The following is a 16,346-nucleotide window of genomic DNA, read 5'->3' as shown; positions in this document are numbered from 1 at the left end:
TATTGGTATGCCTGCAGGATTTCAAAATGAAAAATGATGAGGCAATATCTGAATCCTTTTTTGCCACTTTCCTCCTTTCTAATTTATGGAAGCAATCCCACTATCAAGCTAAATCACCGGGTGCTTTTGAATTTAAAAATCCAAAAAGTAGAAGAAGGGCTCTTTGTCTTTCACGGACTTTTCCAGTAAAATTACTGTGCTGAGAATTCAAAGGAAAATAGCTGTTTATATAAGATATAACTCTATTACGGGATATGCTATAGTAAAGACGTAGAGATGTCTGCTGGCTTATAATGCTATTAATAAGGCTGCATGGTAGGAACCAGTTGTTCCTGTGCTAAAAACAACTGTTATTTCAATGTACATCAGGTGCCTTCCAAAGGCATCAAAAGAACAGCCAAGAGAAGAAAAAGGCTGTCACTTAATCCCTGGAGCACAGATCTACACATTAATTTCGGTGTCCTGCGCTGGGCAGATTTTTATGTGAATGTACCTTCACTCTTGTCTGCAATGAACAGACTAATCTTGCTGAGTCAAGTCTATGAGCTTTTTGCCAAGTATGCTGATTCCTGAATGTGGGATTAAATATCTGGAGAGCTCAGATTTACAGCTGTGCTTGTATGAAACCTAACAGATAGCTTTAAAAGGATATTCTGTGTTATCAAAAGCATTTATAACCTCCTTTTGTACCCTCTATTTCAGTGGCTTCCAGAATATATATTTTTTTAATTACAGACAATTCTTGGAAGATGCTCTTATCTGTCTCTATCAGCCATCATGTTTTTATGGAATTTCTAGAATCAGAGGCAGTAAGTGCCAGGTGCAAACCAAACAGCTGACAAAATTTGCTACCTTCACACTTTTGTTGGTTCTCTCTAGCTGGTCACTGTGTGAAGGAAAATGCTGAATTAGAGACTTCATTCCAGTCTGAAGAGATCCTTCATTTGTTCTTACTGATTCTGAATTTCGTTTTAAGACATGAGTACTTTCATTTAACTGTAAATAATATCTAAACATTCACTAAAGCTTTGATGCAGCTCTTTTGATCGTTTACTTCTTTAGTTTTTATATGAACTGATTATGAAAACTGCTAGTAGAAACGAGAGAAAACATTTCTGAACGCAGTATCCACTTCTGAAGGCAGTACTATCAACAAAATAGTTACTGTATAGTCTTTTTGAATAATCAAATTATAATTATTAAAAATTCAACTTGCAATGCCATGAAATTTTCTTATATAAATTCTAAATAAATAAAATTGGGGTTTGTTCTCAATAGACATACTTAAGGTTTCTCCATTATGCCCTACTGAAAGAGGTGGACATAAACAGCAATTAAATCATTACATTGGTTTCTATTGTCTTTGGAGATTCTCAGTCATCCAGGTCACGGTTGTCCCAAAGGTGCTTTTTCAAAAGGCAACTGGACTTTTTTGTTTTTCTTTGAAGACGTTTCACTTCTTATCAAGAAGCTTCTTCAGCTCTGATTGGTTTTTATTGTGTTTATTACAACTAAGTTATATCTGGAATCTTAAAACTTCAAGAAACAGTATAGATTCTCAGAAACTCTAAATATAGCCCTACTTTAATTTCAACATTTAATTTAAGACAGAATGCAAAAGACTGTGAAACTGTGTTAGAAATTAGTTTTGATCTTGTTATAATTATTATTTTTTCAGTAGCTAAGGATTAATCGAGTCTCAATGCTGAATTTTGAAAAGGAAAATGTCAATAGATGCTTTTTGTTAATAATCATGTCAATAAGCATGCCATCTTTCACCTCTAAAATGAACACATATACCTACATGAAATCTCCCTGTTTTTAATATCAAAATGTTTTGAAAATGGAACGATGCTGGATTTTAAGTGAAATGCATATTAAAATATTCAGTGGGTCTTTACAGAGAATTTTCTGAGGCTACTGTGGGCAATTATTTTCATCTCTTGATGCTTAAATATTCAAAACTTAAGTTCATGTATGGCATTTTAAATCAAGTCATTTACCTGACTTCTCCTATTATATCTTCTCTATCAACTAGTTTGTGTTTATTTAAACTTCACACACATTTATTTACACAAAAATAAATCTATCCTTTACTGAGACCATATGCATTTGGAATGAAGCTTTTTATTGATCCTTTTATTGATGCTTCAAATTATATTAATGTATACATAAGACATTCTTTATCTTCTATTTAAGAAGATATTCACATTCTGCAGAAGTGGAATTTCTATTTGGGGAAATTCCCATAATTTAATTCTCATAGGCTTGTATTGTATACAGCACAGTGGGATGTTGATTTTTAGCTCCAAACCTTTTGACAGGCATTCTTAACAATAACCTGAAGAGAAGTCAGCTGTATTCCTAATCACAAGGGAAGGAAGCCCTAGCACATATTTAACTGAGATATAACTTAATTCTGTACAGCAGAATTCCTGATTATCTAAAGGCAGGCAGACTCTTAAATGCAGCAACTGAGGCTGAAAAGAGTGTCTAATTGCACAAAGAACTAGTTACACAATATGTCTTTCTTTAAAAAGGAAAACTAATCAGAGCAACGGGTCCTCAAATCAATTCTGTACCAATACTTATCCACCAACACCTAAGATAAGAATAACAAGAATATTTCATTTTTCAAAAGTCTACTTGCATACACCAACCCAGTGAGAAAATAAAATTGTCTAAGGTTTCTAGCACATTAAATAAGTCACTGAAGAAAAAAAATCTCCCCATCTTCTTTCTTGCTTTGTAATTCATTTCCAAAGTAATTTACAAAACAAATAGATAAGAAATAAAGAAGAAATACTGGAAAGTGGATAAAGAGACAGGGAGGGGGTTATAGATCCACAAATAATTCTCCCACATATTCCTTCCAATTTTGCATTATTTATAAAGAAATGGAATTTTAAAGCATTTCTTTCTAATTTATGCCTGGAAATTGAACAATTGATCCACTTAGAGACAACACCAAATTGATTAAAGAAAGAAGGAATTGTATTTATACTTCAGAAGTCTAGAATCCATTTGAATTTATCTCTACAAATAAGAATGAAAAACTCTCCCTGTTTTCAAAACTATTTTCCAGAGAGGTATATGGCTAAACTTGATACTGGTCATGCTGAAAAGTAGCATTAACTATTTTTCAAAGAGCGTATCTAAGATACAGTATATTATACATCAGCTGAATTACCTGCTGTTTATTCTCTGTCCAATTAACTTGACCTAATGAATTATTATTTTTCAAAGCAGACAAAAAAATTTCATTTGACCATCAAGACATTTCTTGGAACAATATGATATGGAATAAATTATTAGACATTAAGTGACCACGGCTAAAAAACTACAATTTAGATATGAAGATCTATAATATGTGGAAACAGACATCTGCTAGTACAACAGAATTTTAATCTGTGCTTCATATGCCAGATCAGATCTGGAGTCATGTGAAGCAACAGAAGGAGGAAAAAAAGATCAGGTTGTATCTGTACTGGAAGCAAGCTGAAGAATGTACTGAAATTAAAGTTTATGAGGCAAAAGACACAATGGTGCAATCTGTTTTTATCCCATTATTTCAGTAACACATGTACGCTCTAACAAGGAAAACATTTGCTCTGCAGAAAGTATTCACTTTCAATGTATTGTAATCAAACAGAAGATAAAAATTTGTGCGCCCTTATTGAGCAATATCACAGGAACAGACAACTGAAGAACTATCATGTACTCAGGATATTCCCTTTTTTTCTCAATATCTTAGCATATCATTTACATTTACATTTTATGTCTTCTTCTGCAGAATTTTTTGTAGACTGCTCAGAGCAGAAGGTGCCGTATAATTAGAGAGGCAAGGTGTTATTTCTGATTGTTGTTTCTGTGTAATATATTGTTTTATTCGGAGACACTGGACATAGGCTGCCTACAGTCTTTCATTATATCATAAACAAATTGATGTAATGAAATCAACAAACATTTTCTTAATTTTTTTCCAATGTCTTCCCTGCCATCACTCTTATTTAATAGGTTAATTTGTTTATTTACACAGTTATCTCTAGCCTGCAGGACCCAATTTGTGACAGTCACGGGGTCCAGAGGGGCTAGAGAGAAGTTCCCTGAAGATGAGGTCCAACACGAGTCCGAAAGCTTGGAAGACAAAAACTCTGGTCCTGGTGACCGATCCAGACTGGATCCTGCAACATTATCCTGGGACACGTATATGTGCTTTCATTCGTGAGAGATATCTATAAGCTATCCGCTTCCACAAATGGACCTGAGGTGGTTTACAATCAAAAATAACAACAACCAGTAAAATTAGCAATCTGTCTATCTGATCTCACTAAGCTAAAGCAGCCCTAGAATCTTCAACATTCATACACTCTATAGCAGAGCTTTTCAACCAGTGGTACGCATACCACCTGTGGCACTTTGCCATGGGGCAGGTGGTACGTGACTGCTAGCCCAGTGTAGCAGGGGAGGGGAATCAGCCAAAGTGAGCCAAGCCTGAAGGAGAGGCAGCTGCAGGACTGTCTGGGCTCAGCAGCTGATTGGCTCCAGCTGATTGGCTCCAACTGATTGGTGCTTCCGGAAGCAGCACGGAGCTGGAGATGAACTGAAGAAAAAAGGGAGCGAGCAGAGGAGAGGCTATAAAAGGAGGTAGTTTGTGCGGGAAAGGGGAAAAAAGACAACAGGGAAAGAGAAGGAGAGGTTAGCAGGCAGGGAGGAAACAGAGAAGAAGCAGCAGCTGTTGCTGGAAGAAAAGGTCCCTTTGTTCGTTTTCTCCAGCCAGGAGAATGTAATCAGCACTGATGAAATGAAAAGCTGGCATGTCGGAAAGGAAGTGAGTTTATTTAGTTCTGGATCAGCTGGCAGCTTGATTGGGTTACCATAAGGATTTTTGTACAGTTTTTACAGCGTTTTGTAATTCAAAGGCTCCTTTGTGTGCTTTGGTTATTGGAATATTTTAGTTTGTATTTTAGGCTAGCAATGAGTCCAAAGTGTTGACTTCTGTAGGTTTAATCCCTTTAAACAAATATAATTAGTTTTACCCCCTTATCTTGAGTCTGTCTATGGCAGGGGTGAAAAACTTCCAGCTCACAGGCCGGACGTGTCATGGGGAAGCCGCACCCACCCCATTGCCGGCAATAGCAAAACAGTCCCGATACATCGTGCAACATCATGTGATGTTGCGAGTTTGACATGTCTGGTCTATGGTTTTTAGAAAGTTTTCTTTGAAGGTGAAGGTGAAGATGAAGGTTCCCCCGCACATACGTGCTAGTCGTTTCCAACTCTAGGGGCCGGTGCTCATCTCTTTTTCAAAGCCAAAGAGCCAGCGCTTGTCTGAGGACGTCTCCATGATCATGTGGCCGGCATGACTAGACGCCAAAGGTGCATGGAACGCTGTTACCTTCCCATGTTAGTGGTCCCTATTTTTCTACTTGCATTTTTACGTGCTTTCGAACTGCTAGGGTGGCAGAAGCTGGGACAAGTAACAGGTGCTCGGGATTCGACCCGCCAAACTGCCGACCATCTGATCGACAAGCTCAGCGTCCTAAGGTTTAATTTTAAAGCTAAAGCTTTTCGCAATTTCTGGAGCCTTTCAGTCTTGGATTGCAACATTGTAACACATGACACCCCTGAGGCAGCTTTAAAAAAAACAGAGTTTATCTGTTTATTTTGTGAGCCTCTCTTGCTTTGCAGTTGATTCCTGTGTCTTTAAGGGTACAGGGAAGGTATTTGGGGGGGTGCATTCTTATTACACTGTGGAAGGAGAGCTAAGAAGAGCCGACCAGCTAGCTCAGGGGTCTATAAATTTAGCAACTTTTAAGACCTGTGGACGCTTACATGACAAAACCAACAGTCATATCATAGAATACCTAATCCTCCAGCATGTGCATCAATAAGAGAGGCAGCTACAGCAATCCCCTTAGACAGACCAAGATCTTCTGCAGCTTCTGCTGTTAATCCATTTCCAACTGGACTTCCTGGAGGGAGAACTTCATTTCCTAAGCAAAAACAAGGGGAAAAAAAATCAAAGGCTTACAGTGCTGAAACAAATCATAGTTCTCTATGTCCCTAGACAGGAACAAGAAGTCTAGGTCAGTGTTTACAAATTGTGGTCTGAGGATTCCTGGGAGGGTCCCTCAAGACCCGCTCATGGGTCCACACAATTAAATTTTTTTGCCAGCTTATGTTAAAAACTAATATAATGTATACAATATTATATTGTACATAATATTAAAATCCCAGCAAACAACTGTGAGAAGCAATGGTGGCAGTGAAAGCATCAAATTTAATTTTAACACAATAAATATTGATAAATATAATTCATATAAACAAACACTCTCTAGAGGTCCTCTATAATTTTTAAAAGTGGAAAGCGGTCCTGAAAGACAAAAGTTTAAGAAACACTGATTTTATTTTTTTAAAAAATAGTTTTGTCAATTTATTTTATAAAAGGATCGCCCACCGGCAGATATCACATTGAAAGTCTCTCAAATATTAATATGTGGGGGTGGGAAGTGGGGGGTGGGGGGAAATCCCTGCTTTTGCTTTTATTTTGGTTTTATTTTTTCAAATCATAAACATAGAAGCCTGTACATTATATTCCCCTATCCTGAAGAGGTCCTGAACCTCTGGCCTTTTAGAAAAAGATGGGAATTGACTTCATGATCATACGGTCTTGTAAGATCTGAGATAGTAAGCAAAAATAATATACATACCCAAATAATTTTGCTAAACATATGAAGGCTTTTCTACCCACATGCTAAATGGAATCAGCAAACAAGGAGTGGGAATCATATTCTCCCCAGTGCATGCCTTATTTTCAGAGAAGATGAAAACAGCCCAAGCAATGCTAATATTCTCAAAAGTTTGAGATTACTTTGGGTTACTAGAAAAAGTGTACCTTAAGATCTGTACGAAAGGCAGAATAAGTCTGTCTTCAGGACGAAGAAAAACAAACGCACCATAAACACACTAAAAGCAGACTTCTAATTTGGCTATTTTAATATGTTAGGAATGGTTCTCCAACCCAGATACCTAAAAGTAATCTTAACTTAGATATATATTAAATCAAAGAGTTCCCGTTCAGTTGTTTGAGACAGAGACCTTCTTTCACTGAAACCTTCACTTATGCCATCTCTTTTTCATGGCTGACATCTCATTTTTTGAAAAGGCTTCTTTCATCCTGTGAAGTGAAAAGCAAGTTTACCAAAGGAAAAAGCTGTCTGAACGGTTTCCTTTTCCTTTATTCTTGTCTAAACTCTGGCTGAGGAATTTGCTTCGCTTGTGTTTTGCTTAGAGAAAACGTAGGTGCTATAATGCTAGTGACCAATTATTTACCAGGCCACACTACATCTCTGGTTAACCTGAGCAAGTAAATCATAGGGTCCAAAGCTATCTTAACACTTAATAACATGAGACACTTCAATATTCACTTGACTTTAAAAACAACAAAAGAAAAATCCGGCAAAGGGGTCCAGTTGATTCAACCATGAGGTATCCACTTATTCAGGCAGTGCTTTTAATTTGTTGTGCAGAAGTAGCGCCATTTATGTGGAACTAAAATTGGCTCCATCCCAAAAGAATCTGAAGAGGAGAATAGCTCACTTGTTAAGTTAAAGTGGTGTCTACAGAAAAACCTAGTGTGTTCGTCTTAGTATAAACCTCACTGACTCTGAGTAACCCTTCTCAGTGAAAATATATAGTCGTGAATTAGGACCACAATCAAAGTCTTAACACTTGGTTCCAATTTGTTATGGTTAGATCTGAGTTAAGCAGAGATGGGCAGTCATGAACCTGTGCCATCCTCAGTACCCAGTTTGCAGTTAAGTTATCTTTACCAAAATATGGTGGCAAAATAATAGAATTTGGGGGGATGGCGTTTCTAGTTTTAGAGGGTTTTTTTTCCTGAATTAAGGGAAAGCTTCTGAGAGTTAACTGGTAGTACAAGCAACATGCTGCAAGTATCAAAAAGGGATAAGAACTAATAGCATTTTTTCTTCCTAGTTTTTCCCCCTCAAGTGTAGGATCCACTTTTTTCAGATCAACCAGGTGTTGGTTCCAACAAGAATTGACTGACCACCTAGTTGCCTGAGCTTGACATTGTGGGTTGAGAAAGAGACTGGCCCAAATCACCCTGCCAGCTTTCATAGCTAAGGCAGGACTAGAAATCTCAGTGTCCTGGTTTATAGCCCAGTGTATTAATCACTAGACCGAATTGGCTCTCAAATAAGAAATAAATAATATTAGAGCATGGAGTAAAAAGAAGGGGAAAAATACATTTAAATCTAGCTTACACCAATGCCATTCATCCTTCTTCTTCATACCTGCCTGGGGGCATTTCCCAAAAGTCAACACTTTTGGGTAATGAGATGTCCACCATGATGTCCTGACACAAGCTCCATCCCTAACATACATACGTGTGATGTTGCAACACAACTACAAAAGGGGAGACAGTGTGCTTCACAATGGAGGACATGCATTTCATCTTTTATGCTTTCCCCCTTGCTTCTATACTTCTATATGTACTGTATTAGTATAGATATGATTTTGTTCTATAAACCTCGCAACTCTTTCTGTTTGAAAACTTCCACTTTATCCAGCCACTATAGCGGGGGGGGGGGGGGGAGTGATCAAAAACATCCTAACGTAACTACTTCAAAAGTTCTTGGCTGCATCTAGCTGAGTGCGGGTGAGCATTATCATGAACCAACACACCGGAAGTGGTGCCATAGAAAATCCCACCAAATGTGAAGATGCCAAAGGAGTACTGCTAGTGAAGTTCATGGAGCGTGGTCCGACCATCAATTCAGAAGTCTACTGTGAAATGTTATGAAAACTCAGACAAGCCATCCATAACAAGCGTCAGGACATGCTGACTTCCGGTGTGGTGTTGGTTCACAATAATGCTTGCCCGCACACTGCTAGATGCACCCAAGAATTTTTGAAGCAGTTCCGTTGGGTTGTTTTTGATCACACACACACCCATAGCCCAGATTTGGTGCCGAGTGACTACTACTAAGGAATTTCAAACCTTGTAAGACGTTATGGCAAGTGCCTCAATTTGAATGTAGATTATGTCTGTCATTGATAACCAAACCGAGGTTCATTTCCGAATTACCCTCGTATATAGTTGTTTTGATAATACAAGTTGAATCCATTCTTAGAATGTGAGGGTTTTTTATTCACTTACAAAAAATACTTCAGTCAAATAAAGAGAATAAATTAGCACAAATTGTAGAATAAATGCATACAGAAATACTGAAATAATTGAGACTGAAAAAGTAGTGGCTGGATGAAGTGGAAGTTCTCAAACAGAAAACTAATGTAATGTAGTTTTCTAATGTGTATAATAAAAATTCTGTATCTGTGTCTGTCATCGATAACGAAATGGAGATTTACTTCCGAATTGCCCTCATAATTTTTCTTAATTTAACTTAAAAAAACAAACATGAAAATAAGTGGGAAATCGAGCAGGCAGCCTCTTGTAAGTTCTGAGCTGACATTTCTTAGATGATTTTCCTTTCTAAGCAAATGAGCAAATAATCATATTCTATATACTATGGCATGCTGTAAATCTCTTAAGCAGCCACAAAGGAATGTGAATTCAAGCCACAGCTTTGCATAGTGATCCTAGGCTTGTTACAATGAAGTAATCAAGACAATGCAATTATCTGTCAGCTAAATAAATAAATCTATCGCTCCAGCTCATTTAATAAGGGAAGATAGGGAACCCATAAAACACTTGAACTGCAAGATGATTCAATGCAGAATGATGTGTTTCTAGATAGACCTTGATTGTTGAAGGTACAAATAGTCCTCTGTGGCACAAAGTCCTTTACAAGAAGTGTGGGTTGGAAAGCCAACTAACCCGTGCTGTAGTAATCTTATGACTGGATTATCGCAATGTGTTATTCAAGGGGCTGCTCCTAAAGATGTTCCAGCAACTTTAGTTAATATAAATAAGGCATTAAGAATACTGATTCTATCCAGCCAGCATGATTATATCACTCCAGAATTATGGCATTTATACCAACATAGAGATCACTTCTAGTCTGATTTCAAAATCCCACTTTTATTAGTAAATTCACTTATGCATTAAGTCTATATTATCTAAAGGAATAGCTCTTTCTATATATTTCTGCCTTACCCTTAAATCAATTCCTGAGGCTCTGCTATGGGTGCCATAATATAAAAGATGAAAAGCTGAACCAGAAACATAAAGGTGATGGCCTTGCAACTCTGAAAACCTTCTCAGAGAACATATTTTGTTATTGTTTTTTTCAGGATCAAGGACATATTTATTGTCCAGGCTTTTTATTGTGTAAAAAAAATAATATTTATGCTTTTCAATTTAATTCCTTTCTGTTGCTTTATTGCTCATACATTCTGTATGTTCCCTGCTTATTTATTTGCAACAGTAAATACAAGATGTTCTCCCCATTGGAAATAGTTAGAACAAAACAAGAGAACATATTGTCCATATGTTGCTGTCATATTAGCCATATTGTCACTCTTTATCTATTCAGCTAACCACGGGTAATTGTATTGCTGGCAATTATCAGATGACTGTGTTTTTGTATTGTGCACCAATATTCTTTTATAAAGACTTGTGTCAAAGCATTTTTATTATTTTTGCTGAACACATACACGTATTTCACCACCCTGACCATAACAGCCACACAAAACATTATTGAGGACTTGTTAAGATCTAGCTATTTTGTTACTTGTCAATCACAGCTACTGGAAAAATAATGAAATCTCCTAATTGCCAGATAGCCACCTTAATAATTTTGTTCAGTGGATTCTAAAACCTTTAGGTAGGGTTTCCACGATCAGTGACTTTGGAAGCCACATCTAGGACTCTATATCATATTGTGTCAGAATTATATATGGTTCACTTCAGGGTTATATAAATTTAAGGGTATGTCTCTAACTTTTTTTAACCATGAGTACTGGTTCACAGTGCATCCCTGGTCCATTTAGCAGTGTTGATACTAATCTTTAAAGTCTTGACATCAGTTCAAATATGATATTTATTTAGTGTGATTCTTAGAAGTGACATTGGTTTAAAATGCCAATTTCTCATAAAATATTTATATCTTGTGTATTTTCCATTGTTAGAACGTGAGAAAAAATTATCCCAGCAGAGGTTATGTACTCTTGGAAATAAAAATAATAAAAACTAGTCATTTTGCCTGGACTGCATGGCTGTTTCCAATATTTATTTCTATCTACCTACCTATGGGACTATCTGGGACACTTAGCATCCAAGCAACATTCTGATGGAGAGAGTTAGGCACCCAAATATGGGTAAATAAATAGCTTCACAATCACAAGAAGGAGCCTCGGTGTCAAAGCATCAAGGCAGGAGCAGGCACATTCATAAGTCTTGGAAAGGTGGGCTTTTCCTTCCTACAAATGGATATTAGAAGACAGAATCTAATTAATACAGAGCTTTAGTAGAACACGCAACTAGCTGATATAAGTTTAGAGAAGAATAACTATGGGCTTTCATCCAAAACCATAAGATAAATACAGCTCCCAATAAAGACTCTTGTTACATTACATAGGATAATATGGAATATACAATGCAAATCCTTCTCTCCTAATTATTTAGGTCACTGTCATCACTCTGTATTCCTTCAAACAATTCAGGTGTTCTTAGTTACATGCAATCAGGAGTCCTGTTTTAAAGACTCTTAAGCTAAGTACCCTTTATAGAAGTGTCTGTTACCAGAATCCATATCAACCTATTAATTCTGTCCCTAAGATCTCTATCTTAGAAGATGTCTTTCACCAGACGTCTAGATATCTATTCCCCAGGATGAAAACGTTCTACCGAAGCATATAATTTCCCTGCCACCACCTGTCCTTGTAGGAGATCTACCCCTCTCACTTGGAATCTGGATGGGGTTGGAAGCCCTCCCTCTGCAGAAATAAACTTTTAAAAACTTATTTTACTTGATGTTTCTAAACATACATAGTTGGGGTTGTTTGGGGGGGGGGTAGCCAACATTGGAGTAATCAACAGCAACAAAGGATTTTTGTTTTAAGAAAAATAACAGTGCAAAAATGTTAGGAGACACGTAGCTGCCAAGATTCAGATCTGCTTAAAAAGCTAGCCAACAAGAGAGGGGGGGGGGAAGGGAAAATGGAAACATGAAAAACAGAAACTTGTGAGTTGATTGTAGACCTTCCCTCCTTCTTATACTTTGGTGAATCAGGGAAGCATTTGCATGAGCCACTTCTGAATATTATTTTGTTTCCCAGGACTTGAAAGAACGTTTCAATCTGAGAAACAGCTCGTGCATATTTCTGTGAAGTTCACCTTTCTACCTGTCTATATTTATCAAGAAGTCAGTTAAGGCTGAAGCCTCATATCTACATGGGGCTGCCCTTGAGGACCACTCGGAGGCTTCAGCTGGTGCAGAATGCAGCCACGCGAGTAGTGTTGGGGGTCTCCCGATACTCCCATGTTACACCTCTGCTCCGCGAGCTGCATTGGCTGCCAGTTGCCCTCCGGGTGAGATTCAAGGTGCTGGTAATGACCTTTAAAGCCCTACATGGCATGGGTCCAGATTACCTACAGCAGCACCTGCTGCCGGCGTCAACTTCCCTCTGTCCAGTGCGCTCCCACAGAGTGGGCCTCCTCAGGGTGCCTCTGATCAGAAAATGTCGATAGGTGGCCCCCAGGGGGAGGGCCTTCTCTGTGGGCGCGCCAGACCTATGGAACCGCTTGCCAGTTGAGCTCCGGATGGCCCCCGACCTTCGCTCCTTCCGACGCGATCTAAAAACTTATTTATTTGAAAAATCCGGCCTGGTCTGATGGGGTTGGGGTTTGGATTTGGTTTTAACATTGTTTTAATCATTGTTTTATATTGGGCATAATTATTTAATTCCTTTTTTAACTTTTGTATGTATATTTTGATATTTATTGCCCTGTACACTGCCCTGAGGCCTTCGGGAGAAGGGCGGTATAAAAATTCAATAAATAATAATAAAATAATAATATCGGCTGTTTGTAGATGCAAGATAACATGGTTTCATCTATGCCATGTCCTCTTTGTGTGAGGGAGGCAGAAAGGGTGACTTGCCAGATTTCATCCGCCCCAACATTTCTTCTTGACACCCGATTTCAATTATATATTCATTTACCTCTTGTTTATATTTTTCAAAAACTCTGTACTGTATTTATTTTTATTTTTCTGTCTCTGTGTTGTTTTATCAAAATAAATAGCAGCACCAGAGACCTCGGCGGATCCTGAAAAAAAATTAAGCTGGGGGCACTTGGTTGGGAGATTATAAGAAAACCCAGGGCGATAGGTTAAAGGGAAAAGTTGGAAACATCCCAGAAGAAGGTAATGGCAAAACACTTGCTGTTTCCAAGAGAATTACATGAATATGCTATCTCATTACCAGGAATTGAGCTTGATTCAAGGGGGTGTTTACCATTTAGTTTCTACAGTTTTAACCATAATCTATTTGAGTGCTCTTTCTGAACAGAAATATAGGTAGTCCTCATCTTATGCCCACAATTGGAAATGGAACTTCTGTTGCTAAGCAAGGCACTTGTTAAGTGTGTTGTGCTCAACTTTATGACCTCTTTTGCTGCGGTCATTGTCATTAAGTGATTCTGGCTTTCCCTGTTGACTTTGCTTGTTGGAAGCCAGCTAGAGAGGAGGGGGTCAACTTATTTTCCAAAGCACCAGAAGGCAAGACAAGAAAAAATGGATGGAAACTAATCGAGGAGAGAAGCATCCTCATCTAACAGTGAGGACAATTAACCAATGGAACAGTTTGCCTTCATAACTTGTAGGTATTTTACTGGAGATTTCTTTAAAAAAAAGATTGAATAGCCACCTGTCTGAAATGGTATAGGACAGGGGTAGGCAACCTTGGCTCTTTTATGACTCGTGGACTTCAACTCCCAGAATTCCTGAGTCAGCATGGCTGGTTCAGGAATTCTGGGTATTGAAATCCACAAGTCATAAAAGAGCCAAGGTTCCCTACCCCTGATATAGGATCTCCTGCTTGAGCAGGGAATTGGACTGGAAAACCTCCAAGGTGCCTTCCACCTCCATTCTGACTGAGACTGAGGTAGAAAAATCACAAATGGGGATCAGGTGACCCTAGACACTGAAACTATCATAAATACATGTTAGTTGCCAAACTTCTGATTTTGATCCTATAACTATGGGGAGGCTGTGATGGTCATAGGTATGAGGACTGGTTGTAAGTCACCTTTTCAGCACAATTGTAATTTCAAACAGTCATTAAACCAATGGTCATTCAGTTTAGGATTATATGTATATCTAAATCTGATACACACAAACCAAAGGATGGGCAAACAACCACAATTTCAACAGGGCTTGGGTGAAGCAAGAGGGGCTTCACTTGATGTCTTCTGGATAGGCCTGGTTAGCTTTGCAAAATGGAGGTTTCCCATTCTTAGGTACACACAGTCAACCACTGAACCCCCTGTGGTAACTGTACTTTAATCCCAACTATACAGTAGTGTACGTTTTACCACCGAGCAGTTTTTCACAAATGTTTGAATTCAGCTGAATCTTCCAACACAAAATGAAAATATTGAGTGGTGATGTTGGATGATACCAAGTGAAAACAAAACACAGAAACTACGCATGGATAGAAATCCAGCGTAATCTTACTTCTTCAGGAACAACTAAGCTATACAGTTTGACATCCAATGGTTATTCAAGCAAGCCACTTATAAGGTAAAGGTTCCCTGCACATGCGTGCTAGTCATTTCCGACTCTAGGGGCCGGTGCTCATCTCCGTTTCAAAGCCAAAGAGCCAGCGCTTGTCTGAGGACGTCTCCGTGGTCATGTGGCCGGCATGACTAGACGCCAAAGGCGCACAGAACGCTGTTACCTTCCCACCGTAGTGGTCCTCTATTTTTCTATTTGCATTTTTACGTGCTTTCGAACTGCTAGGTTGGCAGAAGCTGGGACGAGTAACAGGCGCTCACTCTGTTACGCGGCACTCAGGATTTGACCCGCCAAACTGCCGACCTTCTGATCAACAAGCTCAGCGTCTTAACCCACTGAGCCACCGCGTCCCTAAGCCACTTATACAAGCTTTTAAAATTTTATCTGCTCCCTGCTGTGTTATTAGTGAGCCCCAGGAAGCCTCTCTGAATGATTTGTGTTCCATCTAGAAAGAAGGGAATGAATCACAGAGGAACAGAATCACCCACTGAACTCTGCACCCGTAGGGAATACCAAAATGCTGTACTGAGGCAACTGGAGAAAAAGACAGCTTGAATCTGTTTTGCTGTTGCATCCAACAATTTATTCTCAAATTCTCTGAAGTATACATAAAGACATTATGAATTACTTGCATGCTGGGCCCATTTTGCATGCACCCAACTACACAGAGCTTTGGAATCAAGTTGTAGTAGAAAAAAAAACCTGCCACAGCATTCCATATTATGTAATAAGATAAAATGAACTTGCAAAATGCAAAAAATCAGAGTTAGCATTAAAAACTAATGGAATCTACTGGCTCACATTTATTTGTATGTTTACAATTCAAGTGCAGAAAAATTATCTTCAAAATACTTATCATTTTCACACTGTACAACTGTTGCTTATTACATGCCATATCCTAGTTTTAATATCTCAAACGATCAATTATATAAAATAATTTCTTATTTGCACAGATAGGTTTGGTAAAGGAAAGTGCTTTCCTCGTCCTTGAAATAAACAATATAAATATTGTATTCAAACTCTAGCTTGAGCTTCATAAATTATTTAAGCTAAAAAAAATAACAATTTTCCACCGCAGGGCAACTTGGCCATTAGGGTGCTCAAATTTCTGCTAAAACATATAAGTTGTATCCTTTTAGTGTAGAAAGAAATAATTGCCAAAAGGTAATTTCTATTAAGATTGTACTTAAGTAGAGGAGAGAAAAATTGAAAGACCAATATTTAAGAGCATCTATAACACTGGGGGGGGGGAAAGAGGGGGGGGGTCAAAAACCCCAAGGCTATCACATGGGGAACTTCTGTGTATTGGCTCCAGCACTGAAGCTTTCAGTTGCTTTCTACTGGGGGTTAACAGATCTGTTCAAAATCAAATTCTTCCCCAATTGGCAAGATCATTTTTACAGCATCAAACTTTTCAGTAAGGAATAGCTATTTCTTTTTTAAAAAGGGGGAAAAACAAAAGGTATTGAAATATTTTATATTTCAATAATGTTTCAATCTTTCTTTACATATAATAAATAGATTGTAAATTGTAATTGGTTGCATGAGCTTACATATGATTTTATATTTTGTCAATGACTGAAATCATTAATTGTAGAAGGAATCAACATAGCAATTCAA

The 16,346-nt window shown here is 38.0% G+C and overlaps 1 protein-coding gene across 3 annotated transcripts in view; it reads right to left on the bottom strand.

Moving 5' to 3' along the window:
* Positions 1-16,346, bottom strand: part of FGGY (FGGY carbohydrate kinase domain containing) — a 164,489-nt gene that overhangs the window by 86,850 nt on the left and 61,293 nt on the right. For all 3 annotated transcript variants that reach the window (XR_014026026.1, XM_081324604.1, XM_081324605.1), the window contains exon 7: positions 5,868-5,996. Coding sequence is in view for 2 of the 3 variants with exons in the window: in XM_081324604.1 (XP_081180730.1) it covers positions 5,868-5,996 (129 nt within the window). In the remaining variant the exon portion in view is untranslated. The remainder of the gene's footprint in view (positions 1-5,867; positions 5,997-16,346) is intronic.

The sequence above is a fragment of the Vipera berus genome (assembly GCF_964194415.1).
Source record: "Vipera berus genome assembly, chromosome: 3".
Taxonomy (NCBI): Eukaryota; Metazoa; Chordata; class Lepidosauria; order Squamata; family Viperidae; genus Vipera; species Vipera berus.
Note: the sequence above shows the minus strand (reverse complement) of the source record. Positions and strands in the feature narration are given on the sequence as shown.